Source organism: Salvelinus alpinus, chromosome 5, assembly GCF_045679555.1.
Source record: "Salvelinus alpinus chromosome 5, SLU_Salpinus.1, whole genome shotgun sequence".
NCBI lineage: Eukaryota > Metazoa > Chordata > Actinopteri > Salmoniformes > Salmonidae > Salvelinus > Salvelinus alpinus.
In genome coordinates this window covers 73,748,600-73,770,063 of record NC_092090.1, presented here as the reverse complement: position 1 = coordinate 73,770,063, position 21,464 = coordinate 73,748,600, and the positions used below count along the sequence as shown (strand labels likewise).

The 21,464-nt window shown below is 41.5% G+C and overlaps 3 protein-coding genes across 8 annotated transcripts in view; 1 reads left to right on the top strand and 2 right to left on the bottom strand.

The window, feature by feature from the left end:
- Positions 1–1,845, bottom strand: part of LOC139576766 (tetratricopeptide repeat protein 28-like) — a 335,467-nt gene extending 333,622 nt beyond the window's left edge. For both annotated transcript variants that reach the window (XM_071403202.1, XM_071403203.1), the window contains exon 1: positions 1,523–1,845. In XM_071403202.1, coding sequence (XP_071259303.1) covers positions 1,523–1,552 — 30 coding nt within the window. In that variant the 5' untranslated portion in view covers positions 1,553–1,845. The remainder of the gene's footprint in view (positions 1–1,522) is intronic.
- On the top strand, positions 1,324–10,429 carry LOC139576767 (L-serine dehydratase/L-threonine deaminase-like). Of its 2 annotated transcripts, none has more exons than XM_071403206.1 (7): positions 1,324–1,460; positions 7,303–7,469; positions 7,830–7,869; positions 8,040–8,271; positions 8,782–9,009; positions 9,133–9,257; positions 9,372–10,429. In XM_071403206.1, exons 2-7 carry the CDS (start codon positions 7,311–7,313, stop codon positions 9,569–9,571), a joined length of 984 nt encoding a protein of 327 aa, XP_071259307.1. In that variant the 5' UTR covers positions 1,324–1,460; positions 7,303–7,310; the 3' UTR covers positions 9,572–10,429. The 2 variants fall into 2 exon arrangements, with proteins under 2 accessions (XP_071259307.1, XP_071259306.1); XM_071403205.1 differs by lacking the exon at positions 1,324–1,460 and adding an exon at positions 6,539–6,695.
- Positions 10,430–14,209: 3,780 nt separating this feature from the next.
- LOC139576764 (probable E3 ubiquitin-protein ligase HECTD4) overlaps positions 14,210–21,464 on the bottom strand; it is a 58,279-nt gene continuing 51,024 nt past the window's right edge. For all 4 annotated transcript variants that reach the window (XM_071403195.1, XM_071403197.1, XM_071403196.1 and 1 more), the window contains exons 68-75: positions 20,888–21,007; positions 20,640–20,795; positions 20,424–20,527; positions 19,940–20,161; positions 19,469–19,635; positions 19,091–19,286; positions 17,517–17,739; positions 14,210–16,694 (exon numbers count right to left, since the gene is read on the bottom strand). In XM_071403195.1, the coding sequence (XP_071259296.1) occupies positions 16,558–16,694; positions 17,517–17,739; positions 19,091–19,286; positions 19,469–19,635; positions 19,940–20,161; positions 20,424–20,527; positions 20,640–20,795; positions 20,888–21,007 (1,325 nt within the window). In that variant the 3' untranslated portion in view covers positions 14,210–16,557. The remainder of the gene's footprint in view (positions 16,695–17,516; positions 17,740–19,090; positions 19,287–19,468; positions 19,636–19,939; positions 20,162–20,423; positions 20,528–20,639; positions 20,796–20,887; positions 21,008–21,464) is intronic.

The following is a 21,464-nucleotide window of genomic DNA, read 5'->3' as shown; positions in this document are numbered from 1 at the left end:
TGACATCAAAAATAATACTGATGACAAATAACATCTGCTGTCATTCTATTCATATCAACCACTTTGGCTGATGAATGTGTGAGTGAAGGTCCCCTCTGTGATCTAGACTACACTCTTGGAAAAAAGGCTTATGTTGTCCCCATAGGAGAACCCTTTTTGGTTCAAGGCAGAACTCTTTTGGGTTCCATGTAGAACGCTCTGTTGAAGGGCTGTAAATGAAACCCAAAAGGGGTCTACATAAAACCAAAAGGGTTATAACTGGAACCAAACAGGGTTCTTCAAAATGGTTATCTTATGGGTAAACCATAGAACTCTTTTTTTCTAAGAGCGTAGGGTACGTTCTGATCTCTGGCCTGTCACATCCTGAGGTATCTGTGTGGGCACTACACTGGGCAGGAAGGGTGGCGATTGAGGGAGAGAGAGCTGAGTTAATGAAGAGCCTAAACTCCTAGGGGTCCCTATAGATCAGATGGGGAAAACTCCCTAACATGTAATTCACAAGGACTGCAGAACAGAACGAGAGAAAAAACACACACACAGGTGGACACAAATGCACAACAGGAATCAGTGAGAGACATCTATTCAAATATCATGGTAAGTAACACCAGAGCACCAGTGTGGTGGTTTATGCCTTCTGACCAAAATAAAAACATGCCACATGCCAGCAATCACTTGATCTGCAACAAGTTACAGGGCATGAAAACTGGAGGGTTTATGCATTATTTGCCATTAGTATAAGAATAACATTTGATTTTAAGAGATTATGATAATTCCATAGGTGATAAATGTTGCAAGTAGGATCAAGGATCCCACATGCATATGGCTCACTGACACTGTTTCTACATTGTATTAACATTGAAAGATATGCAGTGTATAAATAAATATATACATCTTATAAAAAATATATACATTAATAAATATACGAATCTATGATTATTAAAGAGAATAGGCCTACTTACAAATGTTACCTGCCTGGAGTTTCAGTACTTAAATTCAAAGATTTCCAAATTAACTCACAATAGCCCTGCATAGGCCTACATCATACTACAATACTGGGATAGTGAAATGGATTAAACAGAATTAGGTTTAATTCATTAAATTAGTAACAATGTTTGTAACAATGTTTCCCTGCATCACCCGTGTAATAACTTTGTAAAAAGTTTCCCTGCACTGTAGTTAAAATACCACTGTATTGTAAAGTGGGACAGGTCTCGAATTCTGATTTGCAGCATTGATAGCGTCATTCAGGATGTTGTTCGATACCATCGTTATCGTTGACACGGCATCCTTTTGTTTAAAAGCTGACTGTCGACTCGCTTCATCTGTAGCCTAATAGCTAAGCATGACTGGAAAATCGATAGAGTTTATGACGTTCTTGCAGTGACCATATCCAGTCGACAGAGCAAAAGTGAACGTGATTGTTATTTGAAAACGACTCACTAACAAAATGAACTAGTATGGTAGGCCATATATTTTTTAAGTCATATCACTTTACAGCAGTTTTGTGCTCTTGTTTGTTTACCTTTTCCTTTAAAGTTGCTTGCTTCTCCATCCTGTGTGTATGTAGGTTACTTGGCTTCTGCAACGGGCTTTTCTCATCCCATGATAAACGCCACTAAATGTAATGCAAAGTTATTTTTTTTACCACCAACAAGTCTTCAATTCTTTCCAAAGTCTGTCGGTTTTAGTCAAATAGTCGAGAAACTGTAAAAATGTAACCTTAAACGTGGTTTGTTTGCGTTCTAGAGAAACTTTTCTCAAGGAAAGTGCGCCATGTTGTCAAATTCTTGTTCCTTTTTTTCTCGCCTTAACCCTGTTGCCATAGCGGATTTCAGTGGAGCAGACGTATATTGAGCCAGTTTTATTGAATAGGCAGCCAGCCCAGCTAGCACATTTGGTTCCTTAGAAGTTGTAGGAACGTCAGTATTTGGTTTCCCATTTGTCCTGGGAACAAAGCCATACGTTTCCTGACCGGTAAAACTTAACCTTTTTATTTTAAATTTTGCCTGTTCTGGGAACGTATATTTTTTAGGTTGCAGGGAGATTCTGAGAATGTTTTACTATGGTTCCTTGAAAGTTTTTCCTGGGAGGTTTTATTAAAGTTCTTTGAATGGAAATTAATTAAATAACATTCACAGAACATGTTTCAATAAGACTTAATAACACTGCTAGCTTAGTTTAACTGTTTTGAAATCCAAGCACAGATAGAACACATATCATTTCAATTGCTTAGGCATTAATCATGCAAACACATTCCTTTTTTATAGTGGCATAGCATCAGTGAGATTCAAACCTATGATTTTCTGTTTCCTATCTCTAGAATTATACAACTGTGCCACCAGGATGAAGCTAGCATTCCATGTTTTTATTTTTTACTCATACAAAGCATTCATTTTAGTCTATTCAAACAGACCCCAACAAGCACTCTTTAAGAACACACTTAAATATATATATATATATATATTTAACCTTTATTTCACTAGGCAAGCCACTTAACAAGATAGAGGATAGACAGAGTTTTGTTTATATTGAGAACAGAATGTATGTTTTTAAATAACATTATTCTAACGTTCTCTGAACATTAATAAAGTTTTCTTACATTTTTATAATGGAAAGTTGTCTTAATGTTCTCAGAACAATTTGGGAACATTACTTTAAATAGAACCTTGAGGAAACCTGTAGGAAACGTTATTCTGAAGTATTGAAATTCCTACAGAAGAATGTTGTTTCTTAAACGTTCTCATAATGTGAGAACGAGACAAAATAGAACCAAGTGGAAACCTGTAGGAGACGTTATGCTGAAGCACTGAAATTCCCACAGGACAACGTTGTTTCTTAATGTTCTCTGAACTATTTGAGAACATTCCCAGTGTAGAACATTACCAATATTGAAATGAAATGTAACCATGTTTAAACATTTAGGAAACCTTCTGTTAAAGTAAGGAAATACCAAGAAAATTCCTTAAATGTGCTGAGAATGTTCCAAAGCCAAGCAACTATCCTGCACCATTCCCATAAAGTTGTGGGAAGGTTGTAGGCTATGAAAAATAACCATAGGACAACCACACTCTCACCAAGCTCTAAGAAACATATTGTTCTCAGAACATTATGTGCTAGCAGGGAGGCTACCTAGTGACAGTGGGGAGTTTGCCTACCATGTCTTCATTCCCTACACCTGTGTTTGTATTTGTTTAATGTGTGCTATTTATTCTAATCTAAACCACGTTGATCTTGAATATATAAAGAGTCTTCAATACTCTGTGGAATGTTACTACTTCCTTCTCACTCTTGATTGGCCTACCCTCAGTGGAAATGCTCTTCGAGAGACAGATTTTTTACCATGGCCAGCAACGCTTCTCAATACGTACTGAATACGTACTGAATATGTGTTGAATTGTTCAATGTCCCCATGCATGCCGGACAGTTCAATACTTTCTGCCATTCCCTGTAGAGTTTTTTGACAGTATTATATTGAGGAATTTCCATGCATATCGGCATAGCTAGCCTATAGCAGAGGTGGGGGGGTATTATTTTGGGGTTAAAAAACACTCCAGGGCACGGAAACCGAGCCCAGGTCACTCTTGAACGTCTACAACTGTATACAAAGTATGTAGAAATTATAATGGACCTAAAAGTTTTCAAATAACTTCCCTTTTTCTGGGCCGCAAATTGATTTTGACAAACAAATCATTCCGGGAAAAAATCTGTGCGGCCCACAGCTGAAATTTGAAATCCCAATGTGGCCCTCGAGACAAAATTATTGCCCACCCCTGCCCTATAGCCTACTGGCCTATGTTGCAGGAACCTAAGGAGCCTAGAATTGACCCTTTCAATGTAAATAGCCTGCCACTCGAAGTTGTGCTCCTCATGGGAAATAGTTCATAGGCCTTTTTTCCTTTGTATACTATCCTATATCATATTTTATGTTACATTTTAGTAGTTTAGCAAAGCAACTTACAGTAGTGAATGCATACATTTATATGTAATATTGTTGTCCACTATCCACATTTCAAATTGTCTATATTTACGCATGCATAGCCTATTTGCTTTTGGGCATAGTTTTGAAAAATATGTTTATTTGTGTATGTTGAGTATATTCAACACGCGTGGGCCTACGTACTATGCCCATAATAAACTTAAATTATGTCCCATCAATACCGTCTCAGCACTCCGTTATTTAATCTCCAGTGGATAAAGTACACTGGCCACCAGAGGACGCTGCCAAAATACGTGTAGACCTGTCGTAGATGTCTCTGTCCTGAGCCTGGACTCGCTCTCTCAATGTGCCATCCTGTGTGTTAAATGCACTGACACAACTTCAAGATAAAGATAGAATTGGGCTATATGATAGTCCTAAACATTTATAAAATAAGCCTAATATAAAAGGGCTTTGAATAAAGATATGCCTCCACATAGCCTATGTTGCAAATTCCATGATAACGCAGACAACGCACGCTGTGCGACCGCAACTTGCTCCAGGTAACACTCCATTATCTAAATCGGCACTATCTGTCCTAATGTCTGGACGTAAACACTTGAGAAAAAGATTAGGTTAACATCTTAGTTTAGATTCAGATTATGACTCTGACCAGTTTAGTTCACAACGTTCAGATGTCTAGGCTACTCAGCTCACTGAGTTCAGACATTTAGGCTGCACATGTGCAGTAATACATTACACATAATCATTTTAAAAGTAGACAAAAATCAGATTGAACATTTATTTTCATTAATTGTTAATGGAACAGTTTGTGATCTGTATGCTTCTGGACTTTCCTATATTGAAACCGATAGCCTATATGATGCGTGACACCGTTGGGTATTGCGCGCACTACACAATCATGGAGAGATCACAAAGAGATACATTGTAGATCACATTTTGTTTTAGGTCTATTGGTGTCATTACAAGTGTAGCCTATAATATACAATCAGTCAGCAACTTTTACTCAGCCCTATTGTTTTATCAAATGTCCTCACCATGGGGACAGTATTTGACAGAATGCACATCATTGGCAGTGATTGTTTATATTTTGTCCTCTGACCATGAACCTCTCCAGACGCACGTGAAGTGTGTGGCTTTTACCTAGTTCGAACTGCACATAACGAGTTGTGATTTTAGACATTGATCACGTTTCCAACAACATGTTTATTTTTTTCTAGTTCATCGACAGAGACTCATACATTTTATTCTGAGACAGGAAAGGCTTTGTCGAAGACTACATTAATGTGCGTAATCGTTGAATAACCTAGCGTAGAAGGGCTGTCATTTCACCATTATGACAATTTTCAGATGTTATTTGATAGAATAGAATAACTTTATTTCAATGTTTGTATTTAGATGTACATGCATAACTTTAAAGATAATGCATGGTCTAAAATATGTTGGTGCTATGTGTTTGAAATTAGTTAAATAGTGTCCAGCAATGCATTTCTAAATAGCATGATATATAGTCTATTTAACTTTGATATTTTGCAATGGGCTATTTTACTGTGAGTTGTCCATCCAGACAGCGATATTACGGTTCATACGGATCATTGATTAATTTATTGTCAGCAAAAATGTCTGTGAATATACTTGTTATACTGCATATTCTTGCGGGAGCAAATGTCATGTTGACGACGATTTAAACCTGCCGGATCCGGCTTAGAGTCGGATCAGGCAGGTTTGAGTTGTCAACATGACATTTGCTGCGGCTGAGCAGATTCCACTCGTGGATATGTCACAGTCGAACCCACCGCTTTTGGTAGTGCGGTGCAGAGTCAAAATAGTTGCGACTCTTTTGGCAATGCCGATGGTGTGGATCCCTGCAACAAGCCAGAGCAAAGGACACAGTGTAAAAATTGTCTACATGCAACATTTATCTATAGACTGACTGACTGACCAAAATTTTGACCCCATGATTAAATTATTAGTGGAGTAGTCAATAACGTGCGTAAAATGTCAATACAACTAAAGCAAGGGACATAAAAGCAAGATACACAACCGTGTATTTGTGAATAAAAGCTTTCCTTTTTGTATTGGGTATTCTCCTACTATAGGGAGTGGAAATAAGTCGAGTATAACGTTGTTTCCATTATACAAATTCTGAGCATCATAATTTTAGCATCTGTTTGGTCTATTACATACTGAAGGCCTGGCATGATGTAAGTTCAGGTGCCCATTTAAGAGTTATGATACAGTTCCTATAGGCCCAGCAACTCTAAATATAATGTATCTTAATTAATATGCAGGACAGTTACAAAATAAATTAATTTCCAAAGATATATCTGTTTCATTATAATAAAGCCCTATTTTGCTGAAATGTTGAGGTCAAGGTGATCAATATTAGTTAATGAAATTGACCACATCACCTTGGTATCTTAAATCAATACATTTGACAGAAATATACAATATATTATTTTGTCTTATACTTAGGCCTACTTATTAGAGGAAAAGGGGGTCAAATTCCTTATTCGGTGGCATAAGGTCTTACATCCCCACCTGTCTAGTCTAAAGGAATTCGGGGTGTTGTGACAGCGGAGGAGTGCCCAATGGTGATTGGTTGCAGAGGGAGGTCGTTGCTGCCTAGCCCTCTACTGTAGGTATAAATCCACCTACTAGTTCTCATCAGGGAAAACTCTACTGGAACTGTCTAGTGTCCCACTGTACCTGACTTTGGAGAAGTTAGCATTTTACTCTAAAACAGAAGTCTACTAAGGTAAAGTAAAATGTTTTGAAAATGATTCTTGCTTTGAATGTCTTGGTCTTAAAACCTGAAACAGATGTGCTTGTTTGAATGATTCATATTTTCTGTTTATAGGGTCAGTGATTTTATACATTGTAAGTGCATTGAAAGAAAATTATGATAATACAGAAGTAATTTGTAGTAAGAAATCGTAATGTAATTAATTATGCTATTATAAGCACCTGTCTGGTTGTTATAAGACACATTTACCACCGGTTGTTTTTCAGTATTCATCCCTAAGTTTGTATTATGTCTTAAATAGATTGGCAGTCTACTCCCTTGCTTGCTTGTATATAGGTTGATGTTTATCTTCTTTCTGTAGTGCTAATATAGTGATATTGAACTCAACCTTTAATGAGGGTGATGTTCATTGATATGGAGCTCTTCCTCGAATGCTTGTATCCACTGCTGATCATTGTGAATAAACACTAAGTGCACAGTTATATATTTTTTTTGGGGGGGGTTATCCATTGTTTTTAGTAAGGTATACAATTATTGAAATGTATTGAATTAATTGTGTGTACGTATTCATTGTTCACACTTGGAACAGAGATTAATTCCTCAACTTGTCTGTTCTCAGCTAGAGAAATGAAGAACCCACAGGATAGCGCTCTTCACGTGGCCACCCCATTGAGGGAGAGCCTTGCCCTAACCAAAGTGGCAGGCACCTCTGTCTATCTGAAGCTTGACTCATCCCAGCCCACAGGATCCTTCAAAATCAGGGGCATTGGACACCTTTGCAAGACAGTGAGTGAATCACCCATATCTACAGCTTAGGCTCATGAGTTAGGAGAGGGAAAGGATGTGGGTGGAGGGAGGGTGTGCTTGTGATAAGACTGGGTGCTGGTGTTACATAATAGGTTGTGCTAGTACGCAGCAAATCAGTAGTGGGTTGGGGGTGTGGATGGTGAGGGGGATTGTGTATATATATAGCATGTTCCCAGTAGGACCAGTCCAGACCAGTTTGAGGTCAGTCCAAGTCTGAACACCGGGTTATCATGGCAATGCGGGGGGGGGGGTAGTATTTTTAATGTGGGGTCCTTGAGCTCTTCTCGTAAAGGGAAACAGAACTGTGCGTCATGTCATGTGCTCATTGTTGTCTTTCAGTGGGCCAAGCGAGGCTGCGAGAGATTCGTCTGCTGTTCAGGTGAGCAACCGATCACAGCCTTACCTTGAAATCACCATTACATTTTTTATCACAACACAAGAAGCGTAACATTATCTCAGAATTCCATAAGCTTATGGGCTCTTTCAGACAAGCACTCTCTGTATAGTATCCATTTTCCTAAAGTGGCCGATGTCATTGCTCCATCACAGGAGGAAATGCTGGTATGGCGGCTGCCTACTCTGCCCGTAAGCTTGGTGTACCTGCCACCATCGTCGTGCCCAGTGTCACCCCGGAACCAACAGTGGAGAGGCTGAGGGACGAGGGCGCCAATGTGGTGATTCATGGCAAGGCGCTGAATGAGAGCATTGAATATGGACAACAGCTTGTGGCCAACAACCCTGGATGGATCTTCATCTCTCCCTTTGATGACCCTCTCATCTGGTGAGTGACAGATGCCATATTCAATACACTTCCGCAACATCAGTGTTGCTCTATTCTCTGTGTGTGTAATCTTAGTCATAGTAAGAGTGTTTTCCATGAAATTATGAGGAAAGCTGATTGGCAGAATGGAGCAGGATATCTTATCATGCAATTTTGTGCTGGTGTTAACAAGAGGAGGGATTTCAGATCATTTAATCCGACAAGGTTACTGAACCCTTTTTGGCAGACAGATATTTCTGGTTTATTTCATAGCCAAACACTAATTATACACCTCAGCTGAATACACTTCATTGTTATCAGCAGCATTATAATGGAACCTGCAGCCTATGTCTTTTCATGAACAATTTACAACGTAGATCAGTTTGAAAGATAGCTAGTGTTCCATTCCAGCCAGCATAGAACGCTGTATACAAAGCAGATTCTAAGGACTGTTTTGCTATGCGTCATGACATGCTTTGTGAATGAAAACTGAAAACTCACTTTTTAAATGTCTTTTCAATGTGTGTGTAGGGAGGGCCATATGTCTCTGGTGAAGGAGCTGGAGTCCGAGCTGCAGGAGAAGCCTGGTGCGATGGTGTTGTCTGTTGGCGGTGGAGGCCTCATGAACGGGGTTGTTGAAGGACTGCGCCGTGCCGGCTGGAACGATGTTCCAGTCATAGCTATGGAAACTGTGGGGGCACACAGTCTCAATGCTGCTATGAAGGCTGGGAAGTTGATCACTCTGCCTGAGATCACAAGGTAAGAGTCACCCTCACACTGAGAGACCAGAGTCACTGAAACATTACAGCCAAACAGTCATATTTTAGCACAAAAAGGCGATCCCTGTGCACAACAACAATTCTATCATTTTCAACTCCACAGCATTGCCACCACGTTGGGCCTGACAAGAGTATCTGCACAGACCCTGAAACTTGCTGGTGAACACACAGTTTACTCCGAGCTGGTCACAGACCAGGAGGCTGTCAAAGCTGTCGAGCGCTTTGTTGGTGAGTATAACATAGCGTAGGCTACAGCTGTGTAGAGGGTCATAGGATTACTATACCTAGACATGCCCACAAGCCTCTCTGACACTAAATTCCTCTTTCTCCCTCCTCCTCCAGACGATGAGAAGGTCCTAGTGGAGCCTGCGTGTGGTGCTGCCCTGGCAGCTGTGTACTGTGACATCATCCCCAGACTGCAGAAGGAGGGCAAGCTGGCGCGGGACCTGGGACCTGTGGTGATCGTGGTGTGTGGAGGCAACAACATCAGCATGAAACAGCTCCAGAAACTGAAGAAGCAGCTTGGCATGTCATCTAGCTAGACAGACAGACATGTTTGCGTCCTGCTTATCCTTTCTCCATCACTCCATTCCTCTATTAACCCGATCCTTCCAGTTGCAGCTCCCCTACTCCATTGGGTACTACCAATAAGGGCATTCGAACAGGTTCATGAACTCCATGGGGCCAAATCATTCCAGACAGTGTGCAGTATAGGCCTACTCTTGAACTCCTGAAAGGGGCTGACTGACTGAAGGATTAACTGACTATGGATTCATCAATAGCCTAATGCTAAGGTAGATACGTATTGATAGGCATACAGATAATCTACTACTCTGGCAGTAGTAGTCTTTGAATTGAATAACCTAGATCCACAGGCAGCTGGTGGCACCTTAATTGGGGAGGACGGTTTCATAGTAATGGCTGGAACGGAATCAATGGAATGGTATCGAACACAAAACACATGGTTTCTATGTGCTTGATAACATTCCATTGACTCCATTCCAGCCATTATTATGAACCGTCCTCCCCTCAGCATCCTCCTGTGCCTAGATCCCTCCAACTCAAATCTGAACCTCGAAGCCAGTTCCACTGCTTTTTTAAAATTATTATTCCCCTCTAATCAGGGATTGATTTAGACCTGGGACACCAGGTGGGTGCAGTGAATTATCCGGTATAACTGAAAGCCAGCAGTAGTCCAGACCTCGTAGGTTAAGAGTTGAATACCTCTGACCTAGATGATTAACTTCTTGGGTTAAAGTTAACCAAGTAGAGTTGTATTGTTGTTTGTATTTAGCATGTTTTATGTTCATGCAAAATATACCTTTGGTTGTATTTTCTTCTCCCTCTTTTGTACTGTATGAGTGATATTTAAAAATAAATTATATTTATTTTTTCCTGAATATCCTGTCTGGAACACCTTTTCTTATAATCGGTTATAATTAGATGCATTTTTAATTGGCCAGTCATATGGTTCACTGCAGGTCAGGGGATCAATCCTAAAGATGATATATTGAAGCACTCAGCATTTGAAGGTTTGACATATCACCGACCTATCCATGACCACCACTGTGAAGACAAGTGCTTTTTTAAACCGGTTATCGTTGCTATACCAAAATAACACCATACCATGCCAGATTGACTTTGCTAATAACCATGGCAGGTAAAATTGAATTACAGTGTAATTACATTCAGTCTTATAAAGAGAAATCTGGTGATATCTGGTCACAACCAGTTCTGGTATGACATAACAAAAGCGTCTAGTAAGAAGGCATGTTACACTGCAAAACTATTTTGACAAGTCTAGCTTAAAAGTTATGATAATCAATATTATCTTATTGATCATCTTGACAAGTCAGGATTTGGTTCAGGTGTCTTCTAAGATCCCTACATTTTCAGGGTCATAAAACCCTTATAAATGACCAGCTTGAATGGAGAGTTTTCCTGATGCCCTTGATAAGCCAAATTTATCGAAATAGTGTAGTCTGCCCATTGAATATACAGTTGAAGTCGGAAGTTTACATACACCTTAGCCAAATACATTTAAACTCAGTTTCACACAATTCCTGACATTTAATCATAGTAAAAATTCCCTGTCTTAGGTCAGTTAGGATCACCACTTTATTTTAAGAATGTAAAATGTCAGAATAATAGTAGAGAGAATTATTTATTTGTTCAATCACATTCCCAGGGGGTTCAGAAGTTTACATACACTCATTTACTATTTGGTAGCATTGCCTTTAAATTGTTTAACTTGGGTCAAACGTTTCGGGTAGCCTTCCACAAGCTTCCCACAATAAGTTGGGTGAATTTTGGACCATTCCTCCTGACAGAGCTGGTGTAACTGAGTCAGGTTTGTAGGCCTCCTTGCTCACAAGCACTTTTTCAGTTCTGCCCAGACATTTTCTATAGGATTGAGGTCAGGGCTTTGTGATGGCCACTCCAATACCTTGACTTTGTTGTCCTTAAGCCATTTTGACACAACTTTGGAAGTATGCTTGGGGTAATTGTCCATTTGGAAGACCCATTTGCGACCAAGCTTTAACTTCCTGACTGATGTCTTGAGATGTTGCTTCAATATATCCACATAATTTTCCTACCTCATGATGCCATCTATTTCATGAAGTGCACCAGTCCCTCCTGCAGCAAAGCACCCCCACAACATGATGCTGCCACCCCCGTGCTTCACAGTTGGGATGGTGTTCTTCGGCTTGCAAGCCTCCCCCTTTTTCCTCCAAACATAACGATGGTCATTATGGCCAAACAGTTCTTATTTTTGTTTCATCAGACCAGAGGACATTTCTACAAAAAGTACGATCTTTTTTATGACGGTTTTGGAGCGACTTCTGGAGTGGCTTCTTGGAGTGGCTTCTTCCATGCTGAGCGGCCTTTCAGGTTATGTCGATATAGGAACTGTACCCGTTTCCTCCAGCATCTTCATAAGGTCCTTTGCTGCTGTTCTGGGATTGATTTGCACTTTTCGCACTAAAGTACGTTCATCTCTAGGAGACAGAATGCGTCTCCTTCCTGAGCAGTATGACGGCTGTGTGGTCCCATGGTGTTTCTACTTGCGTACTATTGTTTGTACAGATGAACGTGGTACCTTCAGGCGTTTGGAAATTGCTCCCAAGGCTGAACCAGACATGTGGAGGTCTCAAATTTTTTTCTGAGGTCTTGGCTGATTTCTTTTGATTTTCCCATGATGTCAAGCAAAGAGGCACTGAGTTTGAAGGTAGACCTTAAAATACATCCACAGGTACACCTCCAATTGGCTTCTAAAGCCATGAAATCATTTTCTGTAATTTTCCAAGCTGTTTAAAGGCACAGTCAACTTAGTGTTTGTAAACTTCTGACCCACTGGAATTGTGATACAGTGAATTATAAGTGAAATAATCTGTCTGTAAACAATTGTTGGAAAAATTATTTGTATCATGCACAAAGTTGATGTCCTAACCGACTTGTCAAAACTATAGTTTGTTAACAAGAACTTTGTGGAGTGGTTGAAAAACGAGTTTTAATGACTCCAACCTAAGTGTATGTAAACTTCCGACTTCAACTGTACATACAGCTTTAGGCTATTTGTCAAATATTAAAACAGTTTCCATAATATTGATGTTAATAAATAAGTGATGGCATCATTATGGAGGCTTTAGTCACCCAAAATCAGACATAATTTTAGTTGTATACCGGCCAGGGGGCCCTGAACTCTGGCCATGCAAAACAAAATATCCACCCCATTGCAAAATGTGTAGAACTGCAGGAAATTTACTTTAAAACGCCTGTAACCAAATCTCGCTTAGGGCCCCAAAAAGGTTCAAGCCGGCCCTGTTCTCCAGACAGACCATATAATTTACAATTGATAATTTCAGGTGATAAGTATGACAAGGTCTGTCCTACGATTTATTCTGCTATCTACAATACAACTTATATAACTTGGTTATATAACACAAAAGGTGTTCCAGCCTGATAACACAGCATCCTTGGGCCATAACTAAAGCCTATAAATTATTTGAAAATGATATCCTGTATAACTAATTTGTGACATTAGTGATGAACTGGGAAGCTCCAAACACCTGTGCTGTCATATGTTGCACAATGATGTCAAATGTTCAGTTGGGTTTGGATGGTTACACTTAGTGAGAATGTGCTTTGGCCAGGTCAGTACGCACCTTGTTGCTCCTCTAATCCTATGTGTCCCTGCCTGAGATGACGGAATACGCTGGAAGTCAAACTTTTTCCCCCTCCCTCATCCAATTGGCCGGTCATCGAGGGCTGTGACCCAGTTCTTTTTCCTCATTGGCTGGCAGGTCGTTAAAAAGGAGGCAGCAGGCCTTGGGTCTTGAGGTGATCAGCCAGCTGTGAAAGAGGCCCTCTGACGAAAAGCTTCCTTCCCCCTTTCAAATGACCCAAACCACCTTAAGAGTCCCAGCACAAAACATTCTCAGAATTCCTAACATGCAGCCCAAGATACACGCAGTCTGGGCTTTATATAGCATGCAACAGGGCACAATGTGTAGCGTACCAAAGGGTGGAGTGGGGGTGACAGTTGTCAGACAGGCACAGATCCAGCTGGAACTGGCCTGGCACTTGCTGCTCTGAAAAGGTGTCTGGTTTATATAGCAGGATGGGGTGATGTAACACGTGTTGGAGTTGGGACTAGCTAGGGCCCTTAGATAAAACATACAGCAGAAGGATGGCAATAAGGAAGCAGAGTAGCCAGCTTCATCTGTCATGGTCAGCACCCAGTCTTTCACACAATGGTCTGTGGGGACATAAGATAACCAGATCCTTTATCTTTCAAAACCCTTTCGGTAAACGCTTGAGGTTTTGTTGATGTGTGAAGAAAAGCATCACAATTTATCTGACAGGCTATTCTTTGGCAAACACACATCTGAGCAAAGACTGGCAGATTAAGTGGGTTTACACTGTGATTAAATGCCAGTGTGAATGTGGCTGCGAGAAAAACACTCAAATAGAAGAAATTATAATATATAAAATACTGACAAACCTGTTGACCTCCTTGGGAACGTCCACCATGGCTCTCCACTTCAACCTTTTCAGTGCGAGGGCTTTTGCCTCTTGCCAGGATATTCTCTTCCTTCTGGGTTGTAGTCCAGCGCCTGTCTTATGTTTAATTTTTCCTGTGTGTGTCCTGACAAGAGCAATAAGTCAACAAAACATGCTTACATCAAGACATGTTTTATTGTGACACAGAAATCTCAAACTCCATATTATCGTCTACCTCTGTATAGTCCATTTTAAAGATCTGTGTTATGTTTGATGTGCAGAGGTAAGACAGTAAAAGTTAATTTAATGCAACCATAAATAATTGTAATAAATATCAAGTAAATGTACAGAACACATTTTCTTATCTCAACACCTCTTTGTATGAATGTCCTTTGTAATGGTCTGTTCTACTCCTCCAAAAGAGGTAGGAATAGAAGGAGCGTCCTTGTTAGCAGCAATTTACCCTTTAAAAGAACAAAACCAAAACTAAATTGGCAAGCAATCCAAACATCCATCTCAAATATTTTGCGGTAGCTGTCGTGTTCTTCAGGTCCCATCCAAGTCAAATGGCTGTTTTACTCACACAAGAAAACATGTTTCACCATGGAGTAGAAGAGAACGAGTGATAGAATCCATCTGAGTTACAAGACATCAGGGCCGGACTACTGCATTTGGGGCCCCGGGGGAACCGACGTCCCCAAAAACATAATGCATTTCAACACATTAAGCCATGGTGCAGAGAAAAATGTGCAGTTTTATAATGATATTCTACACATTTTGTCATGAGGCTAAGATGTTTTTTTGCAGTGTTAAAGCGAATTTCCTGCAATTCTACACTTTTTGCCAAGGGGCTAAGATAAGATTTTCACGTTTTAAAGCAAATTTCCTGCAAGTCTACACATTTTGCTATCATATGCTATTTTTTTTTTTTTTGGGGGGGGGTTGCCCTGTGTGCCCGTTCGGTAATCCGGCCCTGCAAGACATTAAGGTGATACATTACTGGTAATTTCAAAATCTGTAAAAAATAAAAACCCAACAAACTGGATATCCAATAAAGAATATCCTAGTTAGCTCATTTTTAAATAATATTTTTTCCCTGGAAGAATAGTGCAGAACAAAACAAACAAAACCAAAAATCATTGGTGAAGTGATGCAGCAATTCAAAAAAACTGCCATCAAATATAACGTAGAAGTATATTTACATTTTTCCTTTACACAGCTAAACATTTTGGTTATGGGTAAAATAAAACAAAAAACCCAATAGAAATCCTGCTCATTCATCACAGGAAATCTATAAAAAGGCAAAATGAAAGTGAATTCAACCCCCTGGTGTGTGTATTGTGTGTTGGGCAGGGGGATTCGGCACACATTCAGTAGCAGTAGCACACAAGCAGCTCAGGAGAACATCTCTCTCTCATTTCACAAAGCAACACAGGTTTTGCAACCTGAAATGCAAGTATAGGAGATCTGGCAACACAGAAGGCCAAATCTGGCAACCAGGTAGAGCTTTAGTCTGGTAGTCCAGCTTCAGTGTGCGTGACCTTACCCTTCTGCCACAGCTACTAGGATACCTTAAACTCAAAACTGCAACTTAATAGATTAAAATGACTTTTTACATGACTTATATACCCTCTTAATAGACTTGAATAAAATATATTCACCGTATAATATAGGCAGATAGCTAGTTTTGTCCTTTAGCAGTCCAACTTTACAGGCAGTAACTATATAATGTCCTATACAGCGCTTGTCAACGTTTTGAATGCAGAGAGCTGAACTGGTAATAAATAGGCAGCATCATAGTAGTCCACTTAATATCTAAAATGAACTATATCTCAAACATCAAACAATACTCAACTCTTGCTTCCAGAGGAATATTTGGGGTTCCCTTTTCACACTGAGCCTCCCTCTCCCCTTTTTGAGGAGGTGCTGCTTGTGGTAAAGGCATGCCTTAGAAAGATAGTCCCCTCTGGTAGTGAGTGGGAGGGGAACTGTAAGGACCTCTGAGAGGGAGGAGAGGAAGAATAAAGAAAAGTGAGGAGAAATAAGGTGGAAGAGATTAACTTCCCCAATAAAGAAAAATGGTATGTGCCCTGTCACAGCTCCCTCCCACTCAGTGTAGTGATCAAAGAGTTACCTCAATGTCACTCCAAAACTCAGTGCAACCAGAAGAGACATGAACATCAGTGTCAAGGCAAGTGGGGCTGAACTCCCCTACATCAGGTCTGAAAACATGAGTCAAAACGCACTCCTGAAAGGCTCAACCTGATTACAAATGTTATTGAAATGAAGCGCTGGTACAAAGCCAAACATAAAACAAGCCAAGAAAGGAAAAGCTTCAGTGTGTTCTTGGTAAAGCAGGTTGGCCTTCTGTTCTGTGGGTAGTCCCAGCTCTTCAGGAGAGGGCGAAGGTAAAGGTGGGCGGGGGATGGAGTGGTGAAAGGGTGGGGCCGTATGGGTAAGAAATAGTAGGGTTGGTGTTGAAGCGACATCATATGGAGGAGGTGGTGTACTCCATCAGGTCCCTTTAGCCGCTGAGAGGGTCTTCACGATAGTGGACGGCATAGCGCAGCTTCTCCAGCATCACATCCAGGGAGCTGTACTGGGGCAGCTTCACCATAAACATACAGGTCTCCACCCGGATGTAGCGAGAGTCTGGCGAACCTGGAAACCACACAAATAGGTAAACATACTGTAGGAAGAAAAAGCAGCTTAACACATTAAAGGAGCAACATGTAATATTTTAGGCCTAAATTGTATTTCTTCATGAATTTTGCAGGTGGAAATGTCACATGTATAATATAACCTTTAAAAAATGTATCATCTCAAGTGCACTTCTACCATGTTTAAATTAATCTGCGGAGAGTATTATGTACAGTCTAGAAAGTTATTTTCAATCAATCCCATGTTTTCCATGTCAATAATGGCCCGTACCTCTAATCTTTCATTTTTTTATTCAACCTTTACTTAACTAAGCAAGTCAGTTAAGAACAAATTGTTATTTACAATGACAGCCTACCCTGGCCAAACCCTCCCCTAACCCGGAAACTACGTGTGCTCTAATCTAAATGTGCAGTTCATACTGCTGTAATTGGAGGCTGACATGGGTATAAAATGTTTTTGGGAGTCTAGTGTCCAAAATGTGGGATAAAAAGTCCTTTGAGAAGTTCCAAAAATCTTCATTGGAGCCTGATAAACTACAAGCCGATAAACAGTTCCCTTATTTGAAGGCTACATAGTAGGCCTAATACACACAGCAGAGGTGTGAGGTATTTCGTTTTAAGAAAACTGCTCTGTATCTTCTCCCCAAAGAACAACCCCTACTAATTTCCAGACATAATAAATCCAGGAAGGGTAAACATAGCAAACAAAATGTTCAATAATTCCAAGGTTTGAAGACAACAAGCAGATAGCAACACGAGTGACTTTGACTTGTATCTCTCTATGACACACACACACCACACACTGACTTTTCCCGGCACTTACCTGCTGCCCCGTCCGAAGGGGCAATCTTCATGGGGTAGGGGGGTACGTGGGCGGTGTCCGGGCCCCCATCCTTGCAGGGGCAGGTAAAGGGGATGCGCTCCTGGTTGCAGGCAAACTTGATGAACTTGCAGAGCTCCTCCTGGGTGAACATCTCCAGGGCCATCCAGAAGAACTCAATGTGCTGGTCTGTCTCCATCAGACCCACCTGGTACATGGTGTGGGCCTACGGAGGGAGAGATAACAGCGGTTCAGGCAAAAGAGGGACAATGATGAGACTCCTAGGTAAAGACATTCACTATTACTGCCCTCCAAAAATATAGTGATTTCTTCTCATTACTCTATACCGAGACCAGGGTAAACATATATATATATATTTTTTTTTTACAGTGTAGCACTGGTGCTCCTAACTTAGAGAAGTTAGGAGCACCACAAAATGTAGGAGCACCAGAAAAGTCAATTTTTTAATTGATTGAGATATAGCCGACGTTGGGCCTATATGAATCCTGCTTACTTTTAAAGCACATCTCCTGAGGAAAATATAAATTTTCCTTTCTTTCTGTGCCACCAAAAGTTTGCATATACTTGTAAAAGTTACCAGCGCTGCACGATATGGGCAAAAAATATAACAGATTTTTAAAACCAAATATTGCGATTTGATTTGCGACATAGATCAAAACACTTTGGTGAACTGTTGAAATCATAGAAATAGAATGCTTATTCTAATTATATGGTTGGTGTTGTTTGGCATGACAACAAACAAAAAAGCCAGATAGGAGGGTAGGGTAGGAACCAAAGTGTTGGTCAGTGTTTCCCAGGGGGCTCTAAACACATTTGAATAGATTTTGCATTTAGACAAACATTTTAGAATAATCTATCAGATTCAGAACATGCCGTTGCAGAAACACACTGATCTACACCACCACCGGTAGCAACCTGTATTAGAGCTAACATTTGCTTTGCACTAGCTAGTACATTTGTCTAAATGGCATTTAGCTAGCCAAAAGCTAGTTAGCAATAAGCATTTGCGATTAGTATTATTTTAGGCACATGCCAACTTCCTTAGACTAACAGAGATAGAGAAAACATGTGGATTCATATTTAGAAGCAATGTGGAAAGCAGCATCATTCTTGTTTTGGAAGAATATATTGATTGCATGAATTGACAACATGTTGAGAAAACAAACAGTACGGAGTAACTGTGCTGCCTGCTTGACTGCCATGGGGCGGGGCTCGGGTGTGTGGCCCGGGAACTGGAAGCAAGCAGCCGTGGGAGGCAGCCTGTCTTTTTTGAGAAGTTTAGAGAAGAGTGTTGTGGCCAAATATTGTTTACGCATTGAATTTTTGGGGGACTTTCTGTAAGTCGCACTGGCGTCCAAAATAAAACTACAGGTCGCACAGCAAAATATTTAGTCGCATACGCAACCAAATTGGTCACACTTTAGAGCCCTGGCTGTGACTATTACTTCTTACTGGTGGATAAGGATGAGGACAGTGGAGTGTTGATTGGAGCGTCCTAGGGTTTCAGAAGGGGTGTGTACAGTAGGTTTGAGGTGGCAGATGTATGCATCAGCTACCTTGAGGAACTCCAGGTTGATGTAGGGCAGGCCACAGGTTCGTAGCTCCACCTCCAGGGGGCTGAGCATGGTGAGGAGCTGCAGGGGGATGATGGAGCCCAGGCCCGCTCGCACCGCTGTCATACACTCCACATTCTGAAGCTCCTGCAGACGCAGGCCCCGCAATGCCCGCGCATACACATCCTTATTCTCCCAGCTAAACACACACACAGTGTAGAGGGATAGAGGGGTTAAACAGAGATAACACATTCTGTCAAAGTCAGAAAGTAAAATTATTTTTAGAGAAGAACTGATGGGTAAAGGGAATCACAGTACATCAACAGAGACCCATATGAACTGAACAAGTCCCCTGGCCATAGAGGCAGAATATCCCTGTACCTGACACTGAGGTTGTCTCCCCCTTGGCACAGCTCCACCTCCTCTCCGGTCATGGTGATGTAGGTGAAGGTGCAGCAGGGCCGGCTGGGGGAGTCGGGGCTTTCTCCTGAGTGGTGCTGGGACGAGATCTCTGCACACAGGGCCTCCAGATCATCCTCCTCACTCACCTGGGGGGCAGAGGGCAAGGGTTGTGTAGAGGTCAATGGAACACTGAACATGGGGACAAGGGGGGACAGTGGAATGGAGAAACTACAGTCTGGATGTGAACTGCAGAAAGCAGTGACCGTAGGGACAGTATAGAGTTACAGTAGAAAGGGATTGGTCAATAGGCTAGATACTTGCTGAACCATGGAAAACCTGCTTCACCAGTTCTGATTAGTTGTTTCTGGTCAGAGCTTTCAAAATCACCCGTCCTTTTTCCAGAAAGAGGAGTCACTACATTACACTGCCCATATGACGACTGTCTCTTACACTCTCAATCTTCTTGACGTAGTTGTATGTGAGCAGATCAGCCTCCTGCAGGTCCTGCTCTGGGTCCAGGGGCTCACCCACCAGGCCCTTCCAGAAGGAGCCCAGCAGGTCCAGGGGCAGTGGCACGTCTGCCCGGATGGCGATGCCCAACAGCTGGCCAAAGAAGTGCAGCAGCTGCTCCTCCGCATAGCTGATCGGACAGGGCGTCAGAATATACTTCCCCTTTGGAACAAAACGGCACAAAAGCACCACAATCAAGTTAGACCCTTCTAGCCTATCAGTAATGCAGTGATCATTGCCCATGCAGTGCTCAACTGGTTTGCAATCTAGACATGATTCATACTCCTAGTATATACTGTGGGGAGCAGGATTAATACAAATGTACACAAACTATTTGGACATTGTTTTCTTCCTGGTGTTAAAATGGTGCTGCAACCAGGGCATACTGAGGGAGAAGGCAGATAGGCGTGTCACTGTACAGTACCTTGTTGCGGTTGGCTGCTACACTGGGGCAGGGGAGCAGCAGGGAGAGGGCAGAGCTCTGGAGTTCCTTACACACCTGCCACAGGAAATGACGGAAGGAACCGCCTGGAGAGACACAGAGGTCAGGGGTCAACAGACAGTGTTTCACCTGCAGTCTGATCCAACACAAGAGTTAATTCCAAGCGGACAAAGTTAGGGGAAGAAGGTTAATACTAACTGGTGCCGTGGACCTCCTCTCCAGTGAAGCGGATGTTGAAGGCATAGGTGGGGTCTCCTCCGCTGGCCAGCTTCACACACAGCTGGGACGAGGGCACACAGGCCAGCTGGCGTGCTGCCTGGCAGAAGTAGGTGTTCTCTGACGAAGGGATCTCTCCTGGAGAAACACACACACCATCAACACTCAAAGTAGAGAGCATAATGTGAATGAGCGTAAAACAGGACTCTGTGCTTGGCCTATGAGCTTACCTCCTACAATCTCCAGGGGGTCCAGTGTGATCTCGGGGGCAGCGTGGTCTGCAGTCCGCTGTACTGTGGCGTTCAGCACCTGGTTCATCACTATCACTTTGGTATCATAGAACACCAGTCCTGCATAGAGATAGGGTGGAGGTAGAATGGGTGGAAGGTCAGCAAGCTTTAATCCAGATCATATTAGATATTGAAGGTTTCAACAAACACGAAATTCTGAGATCCGACCCAGGACCGGGTCCTAAATTCTGAATTTTGTCTCGTATTTGGTCTGATACAATTACCATGAGCCTTGGGTATGTGCAATTCAAATTGATTTAACAACTGGACCCAATTGGCCCTGTACTCTGTTAATTTAGTGTTTGTGTGATGAGAAATGCCTTATTATCGGTGTCAGCCAATTGTAATTCAATAAAACATATAGCTTATGCCCAGCTGAAACTGGTTCCGAATGCTCACCTGATGTGTGCCTACTGCTAGAGGGGATAGAAAGAAGAGTAAAAGGGGCCTTGGCCTAGGCTACTGTTGATTGCCAAGTGCTTTTTCATTGATGTAAAACCAAAGTTGGAGAAGAAAG

What these genes read in the sequence shown, in the direction of transcription:
- LOC139576767 (XM_071403206.1), top strand. Translation starts at nt 7,311, where the DNA reads ATGAAGAACCCACAGGATAGCGCTCTTCACGTGGCCACCCCATTGAGG. An exon ending in TTTGATGACCCTCTCATCTG is followed by an intron (nt 8,272 to 8,781) that starts GTGAGTGACAGA and finishes ATGTGTGTGTAG; the next exon opens with GGAGGGCCATATGTCTCTGG. An exon ending in AGCTGTCGAGCGCTTTGTTG is followed by an intron (nt 9,258 to 9,371) that starts GTGAGTATAACA and finishes CTCCTCCTCCAG; the next exon opens with ACGATGAGAAGGTCCTAGTG.